General features: G+C 26.4%; 1 protein-coding gene across 1 annotated transcript; it reads right to left on the bottom strand.

The window, feature by feature from the left end:
• Window positions 1-24,507, bottom strand: LOC100213484 (T-complex protein 1 subunit delta). The gene is made up of 12 exons (XM_065805716.1): window positions 24,213-24,507; window positions 22,469-22,521; window positions 17,434-17,523; window positions 9,972-10,223; window positions 9,727-9,848; window positions 9,180-9,458; window positions 8,977-9,073; window positions 8,770-8,877; window positions 8,522-8,652; window positions 1,802-2,036; window positions 1,616-1,729; window positions 1-202 (listed from the first exon to the last, which is right to left on the bottom strand). The coding sequence occupies exons 1-12, from the start codon at window positions 24,301-24,303 to the stop codon at window positions 188-190; spliced, it is 1,587 nt and encodes a 528-aa protein (XP_065661788.1). The 5' UTR covers window positions 24,304-24,507; the 3' UTR covers window positions 1-187.

The following is a 24,507-nucleotide window of genomic DNA, read 5'->3' as shown; positions in this document are numbered from 1 at the left end:
TTATTAAATTGCAAAAAGAATTTTATCTAACAATGATTGTCAATACAAAAGCGTTTAAGAATTCGGTCTGATGTATGGTACAATTAGAGAGTATTCGGATCCGATCCATTTAAAGTTTCTTGCAATATAATTGTACTAGCATATACTGGCAAGCTTACGATTTCGATGAAAGCATATCCAAAAACAATCAACGAATGAATGTCTAAAAGAAAAAAAAAATTTGAGTTCTTTATTAAACTTTTCAAAGAATTTTCATATTCTGTTATATAACTCTCTCCCCACTATTTTAAGCATGAATACGTAAATGGATAAATCACGTATTCATGCTTAAAATCGGTAAAATTTACTTTGTTGTATGTTTAAAAATTGAACATTAAAAATATAAAATTAATTTATAATTAAATAAATTATCAACTTTTTTGTTACTACAGTGGTTTTTGAAACATATAGTCACTTGTTTTGATGGCTATTCGCATTACGTCTTAAGTAATTTTTTAAATGACTAATACTTGAAAACCTTTTTAGTTTTTGAGTTTAATAATAAATTAGTTTTCTAATGATATATGACACTTAGTGGCTCTATTTATCCTTTCTGTTACTTAATATTAAAATAAAGCAACTTAGTTGAATTGTTATTGTGTCAAAATTATAATGTCAGTTTATTTAAACAAGAATCTTAAAAACTTGTACTTGCTTTGATATATTAATATAAATTACAAATCCTACACCCAGATCAAGGGTGACACAAGTCAAAATTTATGGATATTGAGCTATGAACGTCATTTGATAGTATTTTGTGTTGTACATGGTGACAAAATACCACAAGTTTAAAACGAATGTTTACAAAATTACAGATACAAATGGCACTTTTAGTCGGAAAAAATGTTAAAAACTTAAAACTTCAACCCTGATTTTCTCAGTTTGACACTTTTTGACTTGTAACACCCTTGATCTGGGTGTACAAATAAATTAAAAAAAAAAAAAAATTCTTTCTAGCATTTCAAGAAATTAAAATTAACAACATTTTTTTTTGTTACACTGAAGTAATATTCAAAGGTTTCTCTAACTGATCTAAGTGTTCAGGATGATATTTGTTCTGGTGCTTATTTTAATAAGAGAACTTTTTAAAGTGGTTGCTTATCTTGGTTTACCATGTTCTATGCAGATAATTTTGGGTTGCAACGATGCTCAAACGAAAACGATCATAGTAGTGTATACTAAAATGAACTCAAAAGTTTGCAATGTCTTAACTAATGGGTTTGCAAGATTTGTAACTTGAATGATTTTAATTGGTTTTAACGTGTTTAGAATAAAATATATAAAGAGACATATCATACAATCATTATAAAAAAATTATAGAATGTTTTAGGCCTTGTTTCAAAGTTTATTCAAATCCATAACTATGTTAAAAATCCATAACTATTTATTCAAATCCATAACTATGATAAAAAAAAAAAATCAGTACAATATAGCTAACAGGATTCAAAAAAATCAGATTATAGACTGTTAAGAAATTTATTTTTAAATAACAATTAATACGATTGGTTCAAAAGTCTAAACTTTATTATAATTTACTTTATTATGTCATTTATTTTATTATAAAAAAAACACTTACAATATCATCTATCTTGAGGATGCTCCTTACAGTCTCAGCAGCCAATGAAATTGCACAAAGAGTTATAAGAAGTGGTTGAAGAACATTCTCTTCTACCATGTTTGTTACACATCCCTACATTAATTGAAAAATAACTTAGTGCTATATAACAAAAACAATATATATATTTATAAAGATTCATCTTACTTTTCGAACATTGATCCCGGAATTAACTTCGCCATTGTTATGTCTATTACGAAGGTCCGTCACAACAGATATTGGTGTCAAACCAGCATTTTCAGCAAGAGTATAAGGAATTATCTCAAGTGCTTCAGCAAAGGCTCTGAAGCAAATGGCATCTTCTCCAACTAATGTTTTTGCATAACTTAAAAGCTTTACACTACATTCTATTTCAGGGGCACCTCCTCCAGCCAACAATGCTCTAATAAATAAATAAAAAACAAAATAAAGTTTATGGGAAAGCAGAACAGTACCGAAAAAAAATTGCTCGAAAAATTAATATCGAAATGTTTTTTGGGATTAATATTGAAAATTAATTTTAAGGAATCAATTCGAAAAAAAAAAAGAAAGAAAAAAAAGAAATTTATATAGAAGGAATAATGTCAATAATGCCTATACGGAATAATATCGAAATTTGGATTTCAGAATAGTATCAAAATTTTTTTCAGTTTGGCTGTTTTTGATACTGTTATTTACTACCAAAATTTATATTTGGAAACTTTGTTTCAAGGTCACAGTTTTAGATAATTATTCTAATAATTTTTATATATTAAAATTAATATATAATTTTAATTTTTATATATTATAACACTTATAAGCATTAGTCATAATTTTTATTCTTTAACTTTCCTGGTAAATCTACCACTTAAAGGTTTTCCTTGACAAGTTCTGTTTAGATTTTAAACCTTAAAAATAATTTAGAGTTAAAAATTAGTTTCAAGTTTAGTTTCCAAGTTGCCTAAAAAAATTGTTAATTTAAATATTAACAAGAAAATTAATCACTTCTAACATCAAACTGTTTTTTGCAAAAATAATTTTCAGCTAGTTCATTTTTTCTTCTAAAAAAATCCGATCTAAATAATAAGTTTATATTTGATGTCAATAAAAATAAGTATTGCTGTATTGAATCATATTTTAGTTTAGAATTTTAGTTTTCTGTTTTAAATCAGTTAGGTAAAAAAAAAAATTGTTTTTAAAAAAATTTCAATTACAATTTGCTAAAATAAAATTTTTTTTAAATTGATATTTTATTTAAAAAATTTAGTTAAAAAATAAAACTGTTAATAAATTTTTATCCATATCGGAATTAGATTGAAGTTAGATTAAAATAACCTAGTTTTCAATATTTTATAATAAAAATTAATTCATAATATTGTCCATCATTAATACTGTTGTTTATTGAAATAAATTTTTAATAAATACATTATTTCAATAAGAGAAAAACGTTAAAAAATTGGTAAATAGACCAGACAAAATTAAAACAATGATTACATTTTTTAAACAAAAATGAATAAAATACAGAATATAAACACTTTAAAAACCTTAACTATAATTTTCAAACTGTGCAATAAGGAGGGCATTGGTCTACATCTAAAATTCTATAAAATATACATTGTACATTTTATTATAATTTGTTGTACATTTAACATTGTACATGTAAAATGTACAACAGCCTGTGACATATTGTAACAAAAGTCAAAACCCAGGGACACTATACTTTGCAATTATTTCCATTTACATCAAATAGATCATGCTTAAAGTTTCAGCTCATAAGGTCACATGTAACAGGATTATGTTGAATTCGATTTTTTCAGTTTTTTATGGAGAAAATTATTTATGGAGAATATTTTTAAATAAACTCTATATTAAAAGCAAAAAATATTGAAAACCTAAACTCTGGAAAAAAAAAAGAAAAGGTTTTGATTTGCTAAAAAATGATTTTATTTAAATAATAACAATTACAAATCATTATTGCAGAGTTACACAATATCAGCTCCTCCAATTCTTATTTTGCACTTTTTTTGTTGATTTATTTCAGATTTTTTTTTCCCAAGATTTTTTCATTACAACTACAGTTTTTTTTGGTAACATTACCAGGCATCTTTCTCTCCTCTCTTGCTACAAGTATCACATTTTGCATTTGGTCTTCAAATTTACTTTGAAGACCAAAAGAAATCTTGAATGAAGCAAATATTTCTCTAGGCACAGTCATTTGTTACTTGCATGTTTTTTATGAGCTGAACAAATTTTCAGTTCATAAAAAAGTTCTCCAAATCATCCCAGCAATTAGAATTTCCCTTGAACCATTGATTAACATCTTTGTTAGAAATATCAACTATGAAAAAGGATTCAGCTTTCCGGAGCAATAAGGTAAGGAAGTATCAGGTTATTGACCAAATTAAGAGCTTTTGTAGGTAAAACAAAAGTGAATATCTCTTAACATTAATGAGCAAATTTTTTATCATTTCTTCCTTATTGTTATCAGGCAAATCTCTTTCTGCTAACCCAAAAACAACTTTATCTAAATGCTATATGACATTTTAAGCTTTTTATTAGAGCATTTCAAGATCTTTATACTTCCTAAATGATTTCTTTAGCTTATTAGAGCCAAAGAAGTCACTTTAATGCCAACAAGTAGCATGTTGAAGCAGAGTCTTCTATTCTAATTTTTAAGAACCATGAGATATATGTATCAATTACAAAAAAGCTGGCATTGTTAAACTGTTCCTCCTTGTCCACTGTTCATATCTTTTGTGTAACTTTGGTCATCGGAATTGTTACAATATATTGCATCAGCCATGAACCTCATGAATTGCACCAGGCTGCAAGAATCTAAAGTTCTTAATAACTCCGCCAAGGAAGAATATACTTAGGTTGACTAATTGGCTGTAATTATCTCTAGCAAAGATGTTGTTATGAAGCGCACAATTCAAGTAGGTTAGGGCTTCTTTGCCTTTGCTTGAAAATTGAGCCAGAAGCTAGAGTGTTCCAATCAGAGATAGATACAAGCATATTTCCCTCATTTAAGATCTCTGGCTAGACCTTTTTAAATTTGGTATGAAGTGATTTTTGTGAGCCCTTAGTAACTTAAAACAAAACTTCCAAGAAATGTGAAATGACTTATATTGACTATAGAGAACCCTACCTACTAGTAAACCCTAAACTGTAAATGTAATATAAGAGCAAAATACAAATGTAATAAAAGGAAGACATAAATTGTAAAATTGTCCTGACATTTGTTAAAAACAAGTAGCTCTAATAAAATCAAAAACCTATTTTATTTTTGGGATCTAGTGAAAAAATAATACATTCGATTTGCTGATTGCTGGTGAAAACAAAATACTATGTATTTTTATTAATAAAAGATGTTTTTAAAGAAAAGCTTAATATTATTTTAATTACATTTTTCATTTTTGCAAAACTCTACAGTGATGTCATAAACTCTAGAGTGATATCATTAACTTTTTAATACTTTTAAAACAGCAGCAAGATAAAAAACTCCATCTCCAAATCTCCAGAGACATCATAAGCCATAATGCCTTATAATGCAAAAAGTATGTTTTATCATAACCATTAAATCTTATATATGCTAAAAAGGCTATATGGAGGAGTTAAAAGCTATATAGAGGAGTTAAAAGGTTATATGAGGAGTTAAAGGCAAAATATAAAATTGTATTTTACTAAAAGATTTAAAAAACTTTTTTTTTTTAAATTAGCATTTTTTTTGTGGATTATTAGGCTCTACAACAATACAATCCTCCTAATATCTTGAGTAAACACAAAAAGTATAATGTGTAAAGTATTATGAATACAAAAACTAGGTGAAAACTACAAAAGCTAACCTATTAATCCGGAAAATAAGTTGATTGTCTAATTTTCAATATTTTTCATTTCAGCTTATTAGTGTTGATCGTTAACATTGAATACCAACCAGTGGACAAACACTTCAAATAAAGATTTTATGAACAAGACAGGTCAGCATTTAGATAAAAACATTTTAATCAAAAAGCTATTGCAGTTAAAGTATCTTTGTTTCCTGTAAGACAAACATCACTTAACTGATTGAAGAGATAATTGCTGACTTAAAAATGTTATGTTAAATAATTCATTAATTAATGCTGCTAATGTTGTTAGAGAAAGTAAATACTAATGAAAAAGAAATAAAAATATGGCCTGCTTTTTACACAAGATGCAATTTCTAATAAATGATTATATTTTTGAATGAAAAACATGGAGTACTATGCCATAGTGGTGCATCAAACCGTTTTCTCCAAAAAAACAACATACCTATACTTGTTTAAAATGTTCCAACATTCTGGAATAGTACCTATGTTAGGATGAATGAATGTTTCAACATTCTGGAATAATACTTATCTTATTTTAGAATGAATGTTTAAAAATGCTAAGTAAACAAAAAACTCGATGCAAACAAATGGTTAGTCATTCAAAAAACGTGTGAATTGTTAAAAAATTTTCACAAAACAACAATTCCATTGCATAAAAGAAACATTTTTAAAAGTAAAAAAAAAATAAATTCTTTAGCATAAGGGTAAATATGTACACTTCATAAAGAAATTGATTAACAATAGCTCATGCCAAAATGGTAATGTTTATTAACTATAACATGAAAATAGTTTATTTAACTTTTTGATTGATTTTTACTTGCATTGTATTTCATTTTTGAAATACACTGCAAGTAAAAAACATCAATTTTTTTTGTATTGGTATATAGTATTGATATGTAGTATCAATCTTTTTTAGTATTAGTAGTATTGGTATTGGGAAAAAAAAAGGGTAACAAAAATTGGGATTTATGCAACTTTTTGTACATGTTTAAAAATAGCCAATTTGATTTCTAAACACAAAACCTCTCAGTTTTTCTATTAAAAACGACACCGAATTTTTAATATTTGTATCAGTAAAAGTTTAGTAGTAAATATTTGCTTGAATCACATTATTTAAAGTTTAAACTAAAAATATATTATAAATTCAATATTAAATAATAGTTTTTACTAAGCAAATAACATTAAAACTACAAGAAAAAAGTCTATAGCGAATATCTATAGTTTTTTTTTAAATAAAAAAGTTAAAGCCCTTAAGGATTATTATTTTTTTGTACTTAATTTAATGTTTTTATTTAATAATAAACTGTATATTAGAGGATTTAAGCATCAATTTAACAAATGATTTTAAAATTTTAGGAAAAAAAAAAAAGAACATCTATTTATAAAACATATTCCTTTAAATAGCACACAGATTCCTTTTAGGGTTAAGGAAGCTATGTGTATTTAAAAAAAAGTTATATATACTGTATCATTAATTAACCTTAAAAATTTGAGTCAGAATTCATTAACCCTAATCTAACAGACCCTCTAACTGTAACTCTAAAAAAAATAACTTCTTATACAAATACATATATATTAGTTATTAAAACTATATTTTGTAGATACCTTTGATGATAACCAATGACAGTAAACAACTATTATTTTAGAAACTTATTTTTTCTGCCAAAATACTATGGACAACAATTTGATTTTCAAAATGTCAAACAAAGCTTTTTCTCATAATGAGAATCAGGATAAAGTGTGTTTGGTCTGCTTCCAAAAAGAGCATGTCTAAATGTAATACTGATTCCACACTAACACGAATTAGGAAATATTTCATTGAGAATTATGATCCAGAAGACCATCACTTATTTTCAGGTATCTGTGGCAGGTGTACTTTTAAAAATCAAAAGGAGAGAAAAAACATCTCAATGGACTTTTTGATTATTCAAAAGTAATAATTACAATACCAACAAGGTCAAACCAAATGTGGCAGTTTATTATTTGTGAAATAGCACACTATGATCCAATTAGCAAAGGTAATAAATTATCTAGGGCATCTTCATTCCGCTTAGGAAGATTTCCAGTAGCACAAGATTTTTTTCCATCTCGGGGTCCTGTCATAGTATGCCAGAAGTGTGTGCAACCAATAGGCAGAGGAATCTCTCATTTAAAACCTGGCACTGTTCAAAATGCAAGAGAAAATCTAAGTAAACCTCTGATTCAGTTTCCTCACGCGGCAGAGACATAATAAAACAAAAAGTTAAAACTACAGGTGATTCATTCACTGACGAATTAGCAATTAGAGAGAAAAATTTAACAGTTACAATAAATATCAAATCTCAAAATCACACAAAAGCTCAGTTTCCTTCTCAACACCCAGTGTCTTCTGATGAAATAAGAGGCTTAAATCTACACTAGGCCTTTCTCTAAATCAAACCTATATCAGCAACTTTTTTTAGGACCTGGAAGGAAAGAAAGTCAATAGAATCTTGTCTTACAGAGAAACTTAGTGAGCATGATAAACATTTGAAATTCTTTTATAAGCCTAACAAATATGCTTTTTTATGTACCAAATGTTGAAAACCAAACAAGTAAAGCTCAGTGTGTAGTAGTGTACTGCCATAACATTTCTGGATTAATTGATCATATACTTGTGAAACATATACTCCAAGAACCAAAAAAAAAAAAAAAAAAAAAAAATGGAGATCGTGAGCTTCGACTAAAATGTTAATTTTAAAATTAATGGTGTGCATTCAATTACTTAGTTTTAATCAAAAAAATTTAGCTTAAGCGTTTTTTTAAAACATTTTCTTTAATATGAACACAGCTTGTCCCAGCACTAGGGGATCCCTTTAGAGCTTTGGAAAAAATGTAGCTTATAAGTTGTTAGCTAAAATGGTATCTTTAACACACTCACTAAACACTTGACTAAATAAATTTTTGACAGACTTATAAAAAAGTTTATAAAAAATTATTAAAATAATTGACACTAAATTGTTATGGTTTTTATTCCATTATCTTACTCTCTTTGCTCCCCCATCCCTCAAAAAAGAAAAAACATCAACAAAGCATTTCATACCGCTTTTTCACCAAGCATCGAATAACACATAAAGCATCATGGATGGATCTCTCTGCTTCATCTATCACAAGTTTATTGGAACCGCGTACAAGAATGCTCACAGTTTTACCTGGATTAGCGATTCCTGTAACCTTAAATCAGTAAAATTATGAAAATATAATTATTTTTGGCAAATAAATACAGCTCTAAAAATATAAATCTAAAATTTTTTTAAAGTTTAATAGTAAAAAAAAAAAAAAAAAAGTTACCTTAACAACTTTAGCAGCACCAGTTGAATATTCTTCAACTAAGTCAGCACTAGCAAGCATATCAGGATTTAAGTGGTCAACACTAGCTATGGGACGACACCCTAGAGTCTATAAAGATGATTAATTATTTTATAACTTAATAATTTTTGGGATTTATTTTGGTTCGAAAAAATAACTAAAAAACAAAACATTTAAATAGACAATAACCTTGCAAATAAACTCTACTTCATCCCTTTCAATGTCTCGGACAACCATTATTTTCATTTTCCCCAGAAAATGAAGACCCATATCATTTATTGCATCCCTGAAGGATTTACAATTTATAATAACAAATTTAATTAAGTCATTACTACATTTATTTCAACTTGCTATTTTAATTTATATTTTGACAAAGAAAATTACTGGCAAACCTTAAAATTGATTTTTGCAAGAAGACAACATTAATGCCAGCTTTTTTAATTGCTTTGCAAATTTCTAAAATATACACCCTTTCTTCACGCAATACTCTATCCATTTGTGTATAATCGCTAACTATCACATTATTTTCCATGTCTGTTTTTGGTGGAGAAATACAAAATTGAAGCAGTCCTATTCTGGCTTTTTCGACACGAGCGACACCCTCAGCAAAGTGAGAAATCCTATGGTCAAGTACTAGTCCATCAACAAGTTCTGTATCTTCGACTGTACCTCTGATAAAATAAAATTCAACTTTTTTATTTTAACATTTATTTTATAATTATTCCATAATTATTATCTACAATTATTGTAATCCTAAGCCATCCTACAGTAGAATTTTTCTGTATGCAGATTTCAAGATATGACAAAAAATTTTTATTAAAAGTTTTTGTTTAAAATTTGTATAAAATTTAAATGTTGTTTAACTTAACCTATATTTCTGACTGAAAAAATGTTATTTTTAAATATAACATATATTGCATGCATTCAAAGAATACCAACCCTAGTTTAGTGACAAGTTTAATATCTCTTAAATCAACATTGAAGTCTTTTGCAGGATCAACCAACTTGAGAACTGAATCAACACATATCGGAGCAAGCAAACCAGAGTATTGTGACACAACCTAAAAAAAATAAGCAAATGAAATAAAACAGTTAAAACACAATATAATAAAAATTGATAAATAGCTTATGAACTTAAATTAAATAAAAGATGTGTAATAGATAACAATTTGAAAAATAATTACTTTTGAACTTAGGGATGTTGTAGCACTTTTTAATAAAGTATCTCTGTCAGAGAGATCAACAGGCATAGACATCGAAGTTACTATTTCACAAGCTTTTAATGACGCACGTTGGAAGGACTCTGAAATAATAGTTGGATGTATACCTTTATCCAGAAGTTTCTGTGCTGCAGAAAGAAGACTTCCAGCAATCACCACTACAGAGGTTGTTCCATCACCAGCTTCTACATCTTGAGCTTTGGAAAGTTCAACTAGCTAGGGGAAAAAAAATCATCAGTTAAAACAATAATCTATTTCATAGATAAATTATATTTATTAGAGAACATTTTATAAAACTACAAGTTTTACTTCATATATAACTAGTTAAATAAAAAGGTGATTTCAAAAACATTTTAATCAAATTATTACCTGTATCATTAAATTATTATGAATAAGTTAATTTTATACTTTTTTTAAATATATATTACCCAAATAAACTTATACATTACTTATGTATTTAATATATATATATATATATATATATATATATATATATATATATATATATATATATATATATATATATATATATATATATATATATATATATATATATATATATATATATATATATATATATATATATATATATATATATATATATATATATATATATATATATACTGTTTTGGTTGGCATCAGGTCGACACAAAATTTTTTCAAAAGTTAAAATCAAAGTTTGAAAATTAAAAAGACGCAAAGAATGAAAAACTTATTTGTCTATATAATTATATATATTTCATTAAACCATCTTTCTCATACAAAAACGACATTTTTCAGAAAACAGAATAATATACACTTTCAATAGTTTATTTTTCAACAGGTTAAGTTATATTGACAATCTGGTCAACAAACTTGCTTTCTGACTCAACTGTTGGCTACTCTAATAAGTGCATTTCTAAATACTGTCGCATCTCTAAACAAAATCTTCTAAGATTTAATCAGAAAATTATTTTCAATATTTTGAAAATACCATTCATGGATAAGCGAATACATCCTAAAATTACATGTTTGAATTACTAGTTAAAAACATCAGAACAGATAATGTGATATTAAACTTAAAAATGTTAATTAATGATTGACATTTTTCAGGATCTATTTTTGAAATGTAAAAATAAATTATTTCCTTTGTTTTTCAGTGAGTGTTTGGTCAGAAAAAGTCATCTTATGAACATTTAAAAAATTCAAGACATTTTTTTTTGACCAAATGCTCCTTGGGTCATGAAAAGATGACTTTAAGAGGGAATTTCAGATATTCTAAAGAAGCAATTTATTTCATCTATTAAATTTGATGTTAAAATATTAAATAGTTTTTCATTATCATCAAAAAAATATTAAATGTTTTTCTCCATAGTTTTTTTATTCTCATTAAGCTGGTGCAATTTCTAATCATAACCATTACTTCATTATCTATTGCCTATTTTTCTCCAGAAAACAGACACCAGTTTTATATTGCTACAAACCATTGTAAAAGGTTTTATTTAATGCTTTCTTGTAAGGTTCAGATTTTGTTACCTCACCTAAAGACAAAGTTGAATTGTTTGCTTTTCATCGATCTCATCTCTTGATTCCATTAATCACATCCTACTTGATATAGCCGACAAACAGGTTGATCCATTGCTTGACATTCATACCACACCAGTATGTGTATCCTAAGTGATTTCCTGCTTAGAATCTTCTACAGCTTGTGGTCCGGACAAAATACCTGTTGTAGTCTTGCAGAAGTGTTTTCCGAAGCTGTTGTCTATACTATGCTGGAAAACAGCATATGTTATCCCTATTTTCAAAAACTCTGGAGAGCAATTTGACTCATCTAACTACAGTCCCATTAGTCTTCTTCCTATCATAAGCAAGGTTTTTGAGTCTTTGATTAACAAACACTTAATCTTGAATCTAATAACTTACTTTCCGATCATCTATGTGGTTTTCGATCATCTCATTCTATTGCTGATTTATTAACTATAATAACTGATACATTTTATCGTGCATTAGATAGATGTGGAGAGGTTAAGGCTATCACTCTCAACATTTCTAAAGCCTATGTTAAGTTTGACATGCTGGTTTTCTCCATAAGCTCTCTAATTATGATGTTTCAGGTAATATCTTAAAGATTATTGAATCCTTCGTTACCAACCATAGTATAAAAGTCATCCTCAAAGAACAGCACTCTTTTTCAAAGTTCTATCCTTGACCCTATACTTTTTGTAATTTATATTAATGATTTTCCAGAAATTCTCACATCTCAGGTGACATTATTTGCTGACGATACTACCATTTATTCTTGTCTAGATAAAAAGCCAACACTCTCTGAGCCCACAAGATTCATTTTGAAACAATCTTTAGTTTACTAAACTATTAAATTTAAATTAAATAGTTTATTTTCCGCTTTTAAGTTCAAAAAAAATTATACTTTTTAGCAAATATTTTTGCTATATCTTATTTTCTACTTTTTAGTCTTTACAACCAGTTACAGTATTTAATAATGCAAATTATTGTTATATAAGTTTATTATGTCACAATATTGTTATTAAACAGTGTTCAGACTACAAGAAATAATAGGAAAAGTTGTGATTAAAATCCTTAGTAGTAAGAAACATTAGTGCATTATTGGTATCTCGAGGTTGGCTAAATGTTGCTAACAACGTTGTATCAATATAAAATCTCCACATTTTGATATATATATATCAGGCCTTGTTAAGAAGCGTTACGCAGCTCGCATTTTGCTTGCGAAAAGACGATTTGCCTACGCGCTCAGCAGTTTTGCGCTACGCAAAAACTTATATCTTTTAGAATATTTAAATTATCTTTTGATTGTCGTTAAAGTGACGTTTATTCAGAAGAAATAAAGTCGTAAGTAAAAGCATTTAACCGCAATTGTAAACTAATAGATTTTTTGTTAAAGAAACAGTTTGTTAAATAATTTTTTTGTTGTTGTTAAAAATTAGTTAAAAAAAAATTAAGTGTTTTAAGTTTTATCTTAAGGAATTAAAAATATAAATTTCTTTTAAATATAAAATTTATTTTTAGTCATAGTAGTTTAAAAAATGCACGATTTATTTTGATGTAAATATTTTATTAATAAGATATTTTGTTTATTGTTAATTCAATAACGTAAGTTTTAATGACGTTCGTTTAATTTATGAAAATAAATTATGATCACGAATATGTTATCGGTAACTGATAAACAACAACAAAAAACTCTTTCTTGTTTAAAAACATTATTAAAATGAGTTCACAAATTAAATAAGAATTATTAAAATGTTATTATTAAAATTATTAAAAATGTTATTATTAAAATTATTAAAATTGTTATTATTATTATTAATAAAAAATGTTATTATTAAAAAATTATTAAAATAAGCATTATTAAAATGAGTTCACAAATTAAATAAGAAAAAATTTATTAACAGTTAATAAAATAACAAAAAACCAACTGTAAAATCATAAGAAAATAAACAAACATTATTTTACGTTTCATGAAAAAATATTTTTTTCAAAATAAAATTTAGTTCATATTTGAAAAAAATAAGAAAAATGATTTTTTAAATAAGAACTTAGATTTTATTTGTGACTTTGGTTATAGTGAGAAAAAAACAAACTGTTTGTATGATTTTTAACACGTTAACAAAATAACTTTAATTACAATGCGGTACTTGAAAAGACGTGAGTGACGCAATATAACTTCTAACGATGCAAAATATATTTGATGAGTTGAGTTACTTAGAAATGCGTTACGCGTTTTCGCTATGCAGCGAAATCTCGTAACAAGGCCTGATATATATATATATATATATATATATATATATATATATATATTTATATATATATAAATACATATATATACATACATACATATATATATACATATATATATATATATATATATATATATATATATATATATATATATATATATATATATATATATATATATATATATATATATATATATATATAGGAAATATTGATTTGCAATATTGGCTATATATAAACTACAATATAATGCGAACATATTTTTTTATCATAACTAATGAAAAAACATTAAAATTAAAAAAAAAGAGCACCAAGAGGAAGAATCCCAATGATACAATGTAATGAGAACATTATTTGTACAAGCGTACAAATAATGACCTCCTAAAAATAAAATATTAGAATTCTAGAAAGCATAAAAGCACTATGCTTTCCTAATTAAGATGGACATATGGAAACCCAGCATAAGGTTGGCAATGCAAACCCTAATTTTAAGGATTGAACATCACAAATCTTTTACTTGACCTATAATAAATTTTGATTTTTTAAACTGCTTTTTAAATTAAACTTATTTAAACTTGTCCGAGTAGTCAAGGATCCAAACATGCACCTCACAAGTATCTTTGTGTAAAATACAATGTATTTTATACAGGGTGGCTACAAAAAAATTTTATAAAAAAAAGGGGATATTAGAGGGTATTTTGCATCTCATTTGGAGGATTTTTTTTACCAAATTTTGAAAAAAAATAGATGATTTTTTTTTACTATTATGGGTTTAACGACTGTGTTTCCACACTTGTGTGGTTCAAACATGTTTCAATAATTTTTCATGTTAAATGACATGGATTTGCTAAAGCAATTCTTCACAATCCAATGCCTTTTTTGTTTGTTTTGCAGACCAGGAGTGACCAGGGTATTTTAAAGTTATACTCAACCAAAAAATCATGAACTTTATTAAATGACTTGAAAAAAACAACTCATAAATTTGTGATTAATGAACGCATTCTTTAAGTTCTACCAACTTTACTTTTTTGCATTTCGATTCGCTAAGAATACTCTCTTTATCAATTGCAGCCCTTTTCAAGGCATTACATTTGGATAAGATTGTTAAATCATTCTTTTTTTCTACCTTGAATGCAAAGTTATCAGCATCTTAATTAAGCTCAATAATTGTTTTCTCTAAAGAGGCAACTTTATTATTTATTTCTTGAATTTCAAAAGCAATCTTATTCTTATTTTCATTCTTCTCCTTGCTCAACTTCATTTTAGATTTATGAACAAGTGATAGTTGATATTTTTGAAATTGGAAAGCTGTGTGGTTCAAAGTTTTTTTGTTTCATATAATCGCAAATTAATCGCTGATAAAAGACTTTACATGCCAAGATTTTCAACAAGAAGCATTTTGTTTTCATAAAATCCTTGCTCAACAGTAGCCTGAACGTGAAACAAAACTAAAACTAATTGGGAAGCAGACCAAAGAGATTTATAGTTGGGATCTGAACCAATGTGCTTTCAAAGAAATGAGTCCAATCGATCTTTAGATTCTTTAAATTCTCTAAATAGTTCTGTATTTGCCTTAACAACATTTGATGAAAATTTTGAATACTCTTGTTTGGCTTTCTTCGCAGTTTCAGATGTCAGTTTTTTTATACCAACAAAAATTTCATGCATTTTTTCTAATAAAGTTGTTGACAACTCAGCTGGTTCCAACATAACTTTAGGAGACAACAAGAATTACTTCGAACAAGATTATTTTTTAATATACTTTTTTCTGTAAAATGCATACATAAACTAGACAAGAACTGTATAGCACCTGACTGAAGATTGCATAACTGATTATTGCTCAACCTCCCTTTTTTTTTGTTAAAACTTTGATATTATGTTTTAAAGCAAAACCAAGATCAACTGACTCCAATAACACTTGATTTACTTAACGTTTATTTAGAGCAGCTTATATACAGAGTTTGCTTTTTCTAAAATATCTTTCTTCAAAAAGCGGCTGCATAAATAACGAATGACATTGTCTAATGACTTGGTAAGAAACGGAACCATTGGATTGTCAGTTTGAAGAGTGATTAAGAACTCATTTAATGATGCTGCAATTTCCTCAAAAAATCTAAGTTTTAGCAAAATAGTGGGATCTTCCACAGCTTTATCAAGACAATTGAAACTGATGTTTTGTCCAGTCTTTCCATTTCCAGGTTGCTTCGATTTTGGTAAGCTTTTTCAAAACTTTACAATTTCAATTATCTTAGGCCAAATCATTTGGGGACATTTGGAAACATTACTACTTTCAATCCATCGGTGTGCGCAGAACTTAAGAGAATAATCTGAAAAAGTATCAGCTGTTAGACATTCATAGTCAGCTCTGCGGGAAGGAGACTCACCCAATATTTTATACATAGAAATAAGTAACTTCTGAATGTTCCAGTCTATTCTCCAGTTTGGAAACAATGAAGCGTATGGAGACTAAATGTCCCAATATTAATTAAAGGATCAAGTAAACCTTTTTTTCTGCTTTCATTTACCAGATTTAAAAATGGTAAATTTACATTAGGACCATCAGACAAAACTTGAAGGACCTAAACAATTATTGTATTTAAAAAAAACACATCAACGGCTGATGTTTTACCTAAAAACTCCAATAAGATGTTTTTACTTCCTTGTCTGTCATCCCAAAAACAAACATGTAGATCCATTTGACTTTTTTTAAATATTTTGTTATAAGATTCATCAAATAAGTTGGTGTAATAAGGGACTTAGTTTAATTCATTTAACATCGTCTCTTTGACAAAAGGGGCAACACCACGACATAAAATGTAACTACATTTTGCTTTTCCTCACATGAAACTTTCAGCATTTTTACTGTCTGGAAACATGGAACAGAACAGTTTACTTTTTAACTCTGAAGAACGGTACGAATATTTACATTTGAAAACTTCTTGTGACCAAAACACCTCTGCATTTAATGTCTGATCTCTTGACATCATCTCAATCAAATTCGATTGTTTTTTATTGAGTTGTTTTCTGTTCAGGTGGATTAGTTACTTCAGATAGCTATTTAAAAAAATTTGTCTAACTGCTATCAGATGGGCATCTTGCCACATGTTTCTTCCTTTTAGCATGCTGTTTTATATTTTATATTCCGCTGTTTGCAATGCTGAAGGACTTCAAAACAACTTTACAAAATGCATTTGTTTCATCCTTTTTTCTCTTTGTAGCCAGCATTTGAACTCATCTTTAATGAGCCACAAGTCTTGAAATTTACTTTTATATTTAGGCATTTTTTTACTTTTTTAAACAAAACAAATAAATTCTTTATGGTAGACATAACTGAAAATAACTACATTTAAACCATTTTCTACACTGAAAATTTACTTAACTCTACAATATTTTATAAAAATAATTAAAGATTTTCAAAAATACAACTATTGTAATTAATATAAAAATCTGCTAAACAACAACAATATTATTTTATACAATTAAAAAAAAAGTTTGTGAACCTGAAAAGAAAAAAAAAAAGGAATAAAGAGGAGATTTGATCACGTTTTTAACTTTTTAGACAACTTTAGAGGATTTTAGTGGAGCTGCGGCCACCATGTTATAACTTTAAAAATTACATCAAGAACTACTAAAAAATCATGTACTAAAAAAATAACAATACTGAGTCACTGACCATTTTAGCAACTGGATGAAGAACTTGAATCTGTTTTAAAATTGTTGCTCCATCATTTGTAATAGTTACATTTCCATCACCAGCTCTTATCTGTAATTAAAAAAAAAAAAACATTTACATTCACATATTAGTTTTAAGCAAAAAAAAAATTTTTTTTATATTATTAAGTTAAATTTTCAATAGTTGTTATTTTTTTTATTTCTAATTTTATGTTAATATAACAAACAGATGTAAAGAAGTATAGATTAATTTTATAAAAATAATTTTATATTATTAGAATTAATAACTTTTCTCTGATAATAAAATGACAAATTTTTTGAAAATTGCATAACTACATTTCAGTATTTATACATAACAGTATTTTAAGTATTAAAGTTATTTATACATAACAGTATTTCAACTAATAATAATAGTACTTTATCAGGATTCTCAGAGTGATTCTTAGGGTCCTCACCCCGTTAATTAATTTTTAAGAAAATTATAGCTTGTATGTAAAATCTTTTTTTAAAAAAGTTTGTATTTAATGTGTTTAACGCGCAGACTTAACTAATTACCTCAGCACATTAATAACTTAAGTATGACATATGTGCAAAAAATTGCTACTGCTGTTTTGATGTTTATTGAAATTTTAAGCTTTTCTAAAGACTCTCTCTTTTGTTTGTTATAGTACATAATATCTTTCTATATGTTATGTAAATAACATCAATAGAACTTTAAAAATGTTTTATTTTGTATTTCAGAAAATTTGGAAAGATTATTTAAAAAAACCCTTTAACTGACAGGATTTAAACCCTTGCGTTGTAGTTCGGAATCACAGCAAGTAGCCACTTCAGCCACTTAGAACACTAGTCTTTAAATATTATTTAATAAATAAAAGACAAAATAACTTTATAAAATGGCAAATAAATGCTATAATGCTTGTCAAGGCAATTATTGAATAAAAGTAAAACTTTATAAAAATAAAAATATATAACTTTAGAAATATTTTATTATGATACAAAATCAAAAAAGATTAAAAAAAAAATGTGGAAGCACAAGAATTCGAACCATGGCATTTTACTTCAGAACTCTGCAACTCTTTGGCCACTAAAGCGTATTGTTCAATGAATGCTTAAACACTATTTAATAAATGAAAGACTTTATAAAATGATAAATAAATGCTATAAATCAAAATTAAGGAGATGTTGCCGCAATGCAATTTTCAAGTAAAAGTAAAACTATAAAACTTGATATATGTTTTAACATTACATAAATAGAAGTTTACATAAGTTTGATATTTCCATACACTTTATTTCATATTTTCTTATACAAAAAGTGCTGACTCTTTTTGTATAAGAAAATTTGAAATGACTCTTGCGATTAATTTTGGTGTAATGGCTGCCATATGTTCTGTGCAAAATACACAAAAATTACAACCTAAGCATCAAAAAAGTGCAAAAAACAAACTTAAAAAAGCAATATGCATAACACATGACAACTAAAAAATTTGGACATTATACAAATTTAAATAAAGATAAAAAGGATTTAATTTAATATAATGCAATCACGTTCATTTTTTTACAAATTTAACTCTTAATTAAACTTCTAAGTTAAAACTAAAAATTAAAAACAAGTTTTTTGACAAAAATTTGTTCAGAAAACTAGTGTACCGTAAAATCTTGATTATAATACGCACTTTTTTTTCACATTTTATTCCGAAAAAATGTGGGTGCGTATTATACTCGAGATAAAAAAAATAGTTGTTTTTAAACACTGCACAAACGTATAGCAGAGCTGCTCATATCTTTACTCTGCAATTCACCTGCATGTTTAAAGAAATATTATAATACGCACTTTATTATTATAATATTATTATAATAAGCTACCTTAAATTTTACCAAAAATCCAAATAATTACTCAGTCATCCAAAACTTTTTTTATGAAACTTCGTAAATGAGAAAAAAGTGCAATATAAAAATTTTAACGAAAATATTTACAATTATTATGGAGGCGAGAATATGACAGAGTTGTGCATCAAAATCATTTTTCTCATTCTTTTAAAGGGTTAATATTTACGTAAACTTAAAAGCTGGGATAAAAAAGCAATAATTTTTAATATTTTTTCACAAAAACACTAGCTTAAATTATAAAATGGGGACAGTATCACGTAAAATAATATTTGATATTTTATAAGGCTCATTTTTATAATGAATAATTAATTTCTGCGTTAAGTTTTGGTTTGCTGAGTAATTTTTCTGATTTCAAATAATTATTTGGAATCTTAAAAAACTTATTGGATTAAAATTATTTTAACGATTTTTAAATAAAATATTGATAAGAAATAGGTGCGTATTATAGTCGAATTTTAATTTTTCGTAGAAATTTTGCGCAAAATCAAGCATGCGTATTATACACGAGTGCGTATTATAATCAAGATTTTACGGCATGCATTTTTGGATTTACTTACCCAGGCCGATTTTGACAACAGAATACAGATTTGGGCACTCAAATTTGCACCTAAACTCCAGTTCTTAAATATAGATATAATTTTTGCATAAGTTTTTTGCATTATGGAAAGTAAAGGGATCTGTAACAAATATAGGATAAAAGTATATATAACATACTCCTGTGTTAAATTTAGGTTAGCATAAGTTGTTAATACGGCAACTATGTAAAAAGGTCCTAAGGATGTCCATGGGATTCATGTATGGCTGCACCAGTACAACTTTTTGTGGACATTAGAGAAACTTTTTTTTAAAAACAGTGTCCCCAAATAACTTCTGGATACATGAATGTAAACACTTTATTATAAATCATATTTGAATGATGAATGTACCCGATTGGGTATATTTGGTGAAATCTGCTATATGCAATATAATATGCAAAATATATATTAAATTGAAAGGAGAAAAATATAGGACCAAAATAAAAGTTAGAAGTTGTCACAAAGCAAAAAAGATGTCTTGAAATCAGATGAAGCGTCTTAAAAAATGAATTGGTCAAAAGGATGGTATCAATTTTAGTTTAACATCAACATTGAACAGAACCAAGATATCATAGAATCAGGCCTTGTTTTAAAGCACAAAATGGTGCACTATTTATATATGCGCTAAGCCATTTCAGTCGACCTATTTTTTATTATTTTTTAATATTCAAACAAGTCTGAAAATATTGTTTAAGCGGAAAGATAAAAGAAGTTATAAACTTTATAAAAATCACTTGTGAAGTTTGAATAACGATTATGTAAAGTTTGAATGAAAATTACATTTGATAATAGTGATATTTACAGATGTAAATAGCGCTAATATCCAAAGAAAAATTTATTTTTATTAACCTTTTCCATTAAAAATGTTCAGCAAAAGAAAAAAAAAGGATGTTATGACACGTAAAAAAAGAAATAATAAGAAATTTAGTAAAAAAACTTTATCATCTTGCAAGCACAAGAATATTTAGACTATTTCTCATAACAAAAATAACTACTGAATTTTTTTTTTTTTTTTTAAAAATTAGCTAAAAAATAGAACACACTAAATTTTATTTTATATTTATGCTATTTTTGATATTCTAATTTTTTGTTTGTTTGTTTTGTCATAATGATTGATTTTATTTTTAAAAATGCAAAAAACAATAATAATAATACTTTTTGTAATTTTTATTTATTTTTGTTCAACTTTTTAAAAGAAAAAAATTATTATTATTTGCCAAGTCGCAATTTTAAAAAATAATGAAAAAATAAAGCTAACATATTTTAATTCATTTATACAAACTTAAAGAAAATAAAAAAATTAATGTATGTTAAACGATAATAAAAATGCAATATTTAATTTATTTATTTAAAAAACAATAACTATTTATAAAAAACAAAACAAAAAATTGAAACAAAATAACTTCAAGATTTTGTTTTTCTTAATAAATTTATTTTTTTAGCAGTAATTAATTATATTGCAAAAAAGTTAATGTCCATAAATAAATAAAAGAAATGAAGATAATTTTATGACATCAAAATTGCGACAAGCTAATACGCTAAGCTGTTTTTATTTAAAACAAGGCCTGCAGAATGCTACCTTCATTCTCAGTAAAGTAGCTTCCAGTTTCAGTCAAATGTGAACAGTTTAAATATTAGGCAAAATTTTATACAGGGTGCCAGAGCAAATCATCTGGCTGCTAGATCAAGCAGTCTGCAATTAAAGTTTTCAGTCATTCTACCTTTAACAGTGTACTGGGATGACAAGCTTATGGCAAGATTTGTTGACACATAAACATGTAGACCAACTTCCAGTCCTGGTCTCAGGTGTTGGAGTCAAACAATTACTTGGAAAAATTATTAGCAAGAGTTCTCCCTTATTCTTGGAAGAGGAAAAAATTTTATGGATGCTTACAAATAGTAGCTCGACTAATCCCAAATTAACATCAAAAATACAGAACTTTAAAAAACAAAGACAAGAAAGCGTAAATCATTTGCAATAGGAATCTCTTTAAATATCTTTTGTAAAAGGACATATTTTCTTAGTAATGTAAAAAGAAAGAAATGGTCCAAAAGTTGCTTTTAAGTTATGAAAAAGCTTATCAGTTGCATTAACTTTAATGTGCAGTTGTGAATTTCTTTTAAACTACAGGGAACAAACCTTTAAGACTTTTTATTAAAAACCTTTAAATTTTACCAACTTGTCCGCCGCTGCCAACAAGCTTTAGTCTCCCTATCTATCACTTTATTAAAGCCTCAATTAAAAATATATATTACATGATTAATTTCACATCAAGTCACCCAATTTTCTTTTAATTTCTAACTGATAATCAAATTTTATTCAAACTTTTAGGCTATTGCAAAAATGCTTAATGGTTTGAGATATTGCCATTTTAATACCAACTGAATAAAAAAAAAAAATTTTTTAATAAACTTTTAATGATGAACAGGGTTTGTCAATGAGAAAATTTCTTGATTAAAGAATAAAAATTGACAGCAAACAAATGCTTTAAATTCAGGTACAATTGAAACAGTGTATCTGTTCTTTAAAAAAAAAGGTTTGAAAAAATTTATTAAAAATTATAACCCTACCATTTTATCCATTCCTTTAGGACCAAGACTTGTTCTTATTGCATCTGCAACACCTAAAATGGATATAGGAACACATACAAATTAACAACATATAGAATAAAATATATTCTATATATTGTTTACTTTAAACCATTTTTGACATTATCGTTCAGAATATTTTTACAAAAATTAAAAAATTATATTTGTATTAGAATAAAATTAGTACTTAAAAAAAACAACAACATAAAAAGCAATAATTTCTTGTAAAGTGAAAATTTATGCAATTACGCAATTATTACATAACTTGTTTTGGTGCAATTACAGAGAGAATAAGTCATATACTTTAAAGAAATAGTTATTTAATTTTGTCTGAAAGAAATTTATCCCCTTGCATTTTCTATACATTCATGGTTTTAGTCTTGTGAATTTTTTTATTTTATTTTATTAGAAGTTAATACATTAACTGACAATAGATAAGATTTTGTGTACATAAATTAACTGACAATTAAGATGAGAGATTTTGAATACATACAATGAATAATTAAAAATAGACTAATTTTTGCGCACAAGTTAGTCTATTTTTAATCACTCATTGTATGTATTCAAAATACACAAAATTTACATTAATAGACAATACGATAATTAAATTGCATACAATAGGGATATGGATGCTAGAGTGAGCATACTTTATTCGACAATAATGACAATATTGTGTACCTATGTGTATAAAAAAATATCACTAAGTAAACTATACTAGCAGAGTTATCAGGAAAGGTTTCAATATTTATATTATATATATATATATATATATATATATATATATATATATATATATATATATATATATATATATATATACATACATACATAAATGCAGCATTAGACACACTGATGATGTCATACAAAACAAGGTAGCTGCCAGGGCTTCAGTACATAAATCAACTTTTTTATAGCCTGCTGCTGGTAGGAGTGCTGCTACATTGATTAAGAGTTTGGCATGGGGCAGTAATCTTTTCTTTCATAACTTTGTTTTTTTCCTTCTTTTTTTGAAAAATTATACCGCACATTTTTAGATTTATATATATATATATATATATATATATATATATATATATATATATATATATATATATATATATATATATATATGTGTGTGTGTGTGTGTGAAATTTCATGCTACTTTTTTTTGCTGAAATGCAGACCTTATATTTCCAAAAAAACTAAAAAAAAAAAGCCTAACATAATAAACATGTATCATTTGAAATTATTATTCTTAAAGCAGTTATTAGCTATAATACTTTCTGATAGCTGACTAAATTTTCCCAACTTCGTAGTACTTTTTTTGTGTGACATTTTTAATTATTTTGTTAGCCATTTTTTAATTGTACTAAAAATACATTAAATATACGCCATTGTGATTACTAATAATATTTTCTAGAGGCATTCTTTTATTGACAATATAGCTATAAATACAAGTTAAATTTTAAACTGAACTAAACCGAAATATTTTTAAAAGATCTCCATTGTTATGACTAAAATAGAAATAAGTTAAAAATGAACTCTAGGTAAGAATAAGTAACAGCGTAGTTGATGCGTAATAATACATGAGCACATTTCTCAATGATTTACATTATTTTTTCCTTACATTATAGGAAAATAGAACCAAGTTTTTCGCTCTAACTTGGTCTCATATAAGCATTTTTAATGAAAAAATTCATTTTTTTTATGGTAATATGGTAATCATTGAGTGAAATTCCGACCTAACCTTTGGCTGCTGTGATATTACTAGATCGAACTTGTGTCGGTTTTTCTCTATCTTTAAATACATTTCCATTTTGTTGTCTAGTTTCACTCATTTTAATAACAGTGTTATTTTTTCTAATATTTTAATGTACAAATGTGTATAAACAATATTGGAAAGATAAGACAGGATAAGTTCTTTAGACTCCTGCGCCAAATTTATGTGATGTTGAGAAACTTCTGGAAAGTTTATCGCTAAACAAAAATTGTCTTAACGCAAAATTTCACCCAACGCATTTTTGTTTTACGCGATCGATAAG

This window comes from Hydra vulgaris, chromosome 09 (genome assembly GCF_038396675.1).
Source record: "Hydra vulgaris chromosome 09, alternate assembly HydraT2T_AEP".
In the NCBI taxonomy this organism is placed as follows: Eukaryota; Metazoa; Cnidaria; class Hydrozoa; order Anthoathecata; family Hydridae; genus Hydra; species Hydra vulgaris.
This window is presented reverse-complemented; position numbering and strand designations above follow the sequence as displayed.

Coding starts and splice junctions, on each gene's coding strand:
- LOC100213484 (XM_065805716.1), bottom strand. CDS start 24,303: ATGAGTGAAACTAGACAACAAAATGGAAATGTATTTAAAGATAGAGAA. Junction 22,522..24,212: donor TAATATCACAGCAGCCAAAG/GTTAGGTCGGAA, acceptor TATCCATTTTAG/GTGTTGCAGATGCAATAAGA. Junction 9,459..9,726: donor AAACTTGTCACTAAACTAGG/GTTGGTATTCTT, acceptor TTATTTTATCAG/AGGTACAGTCGAAGATACAG.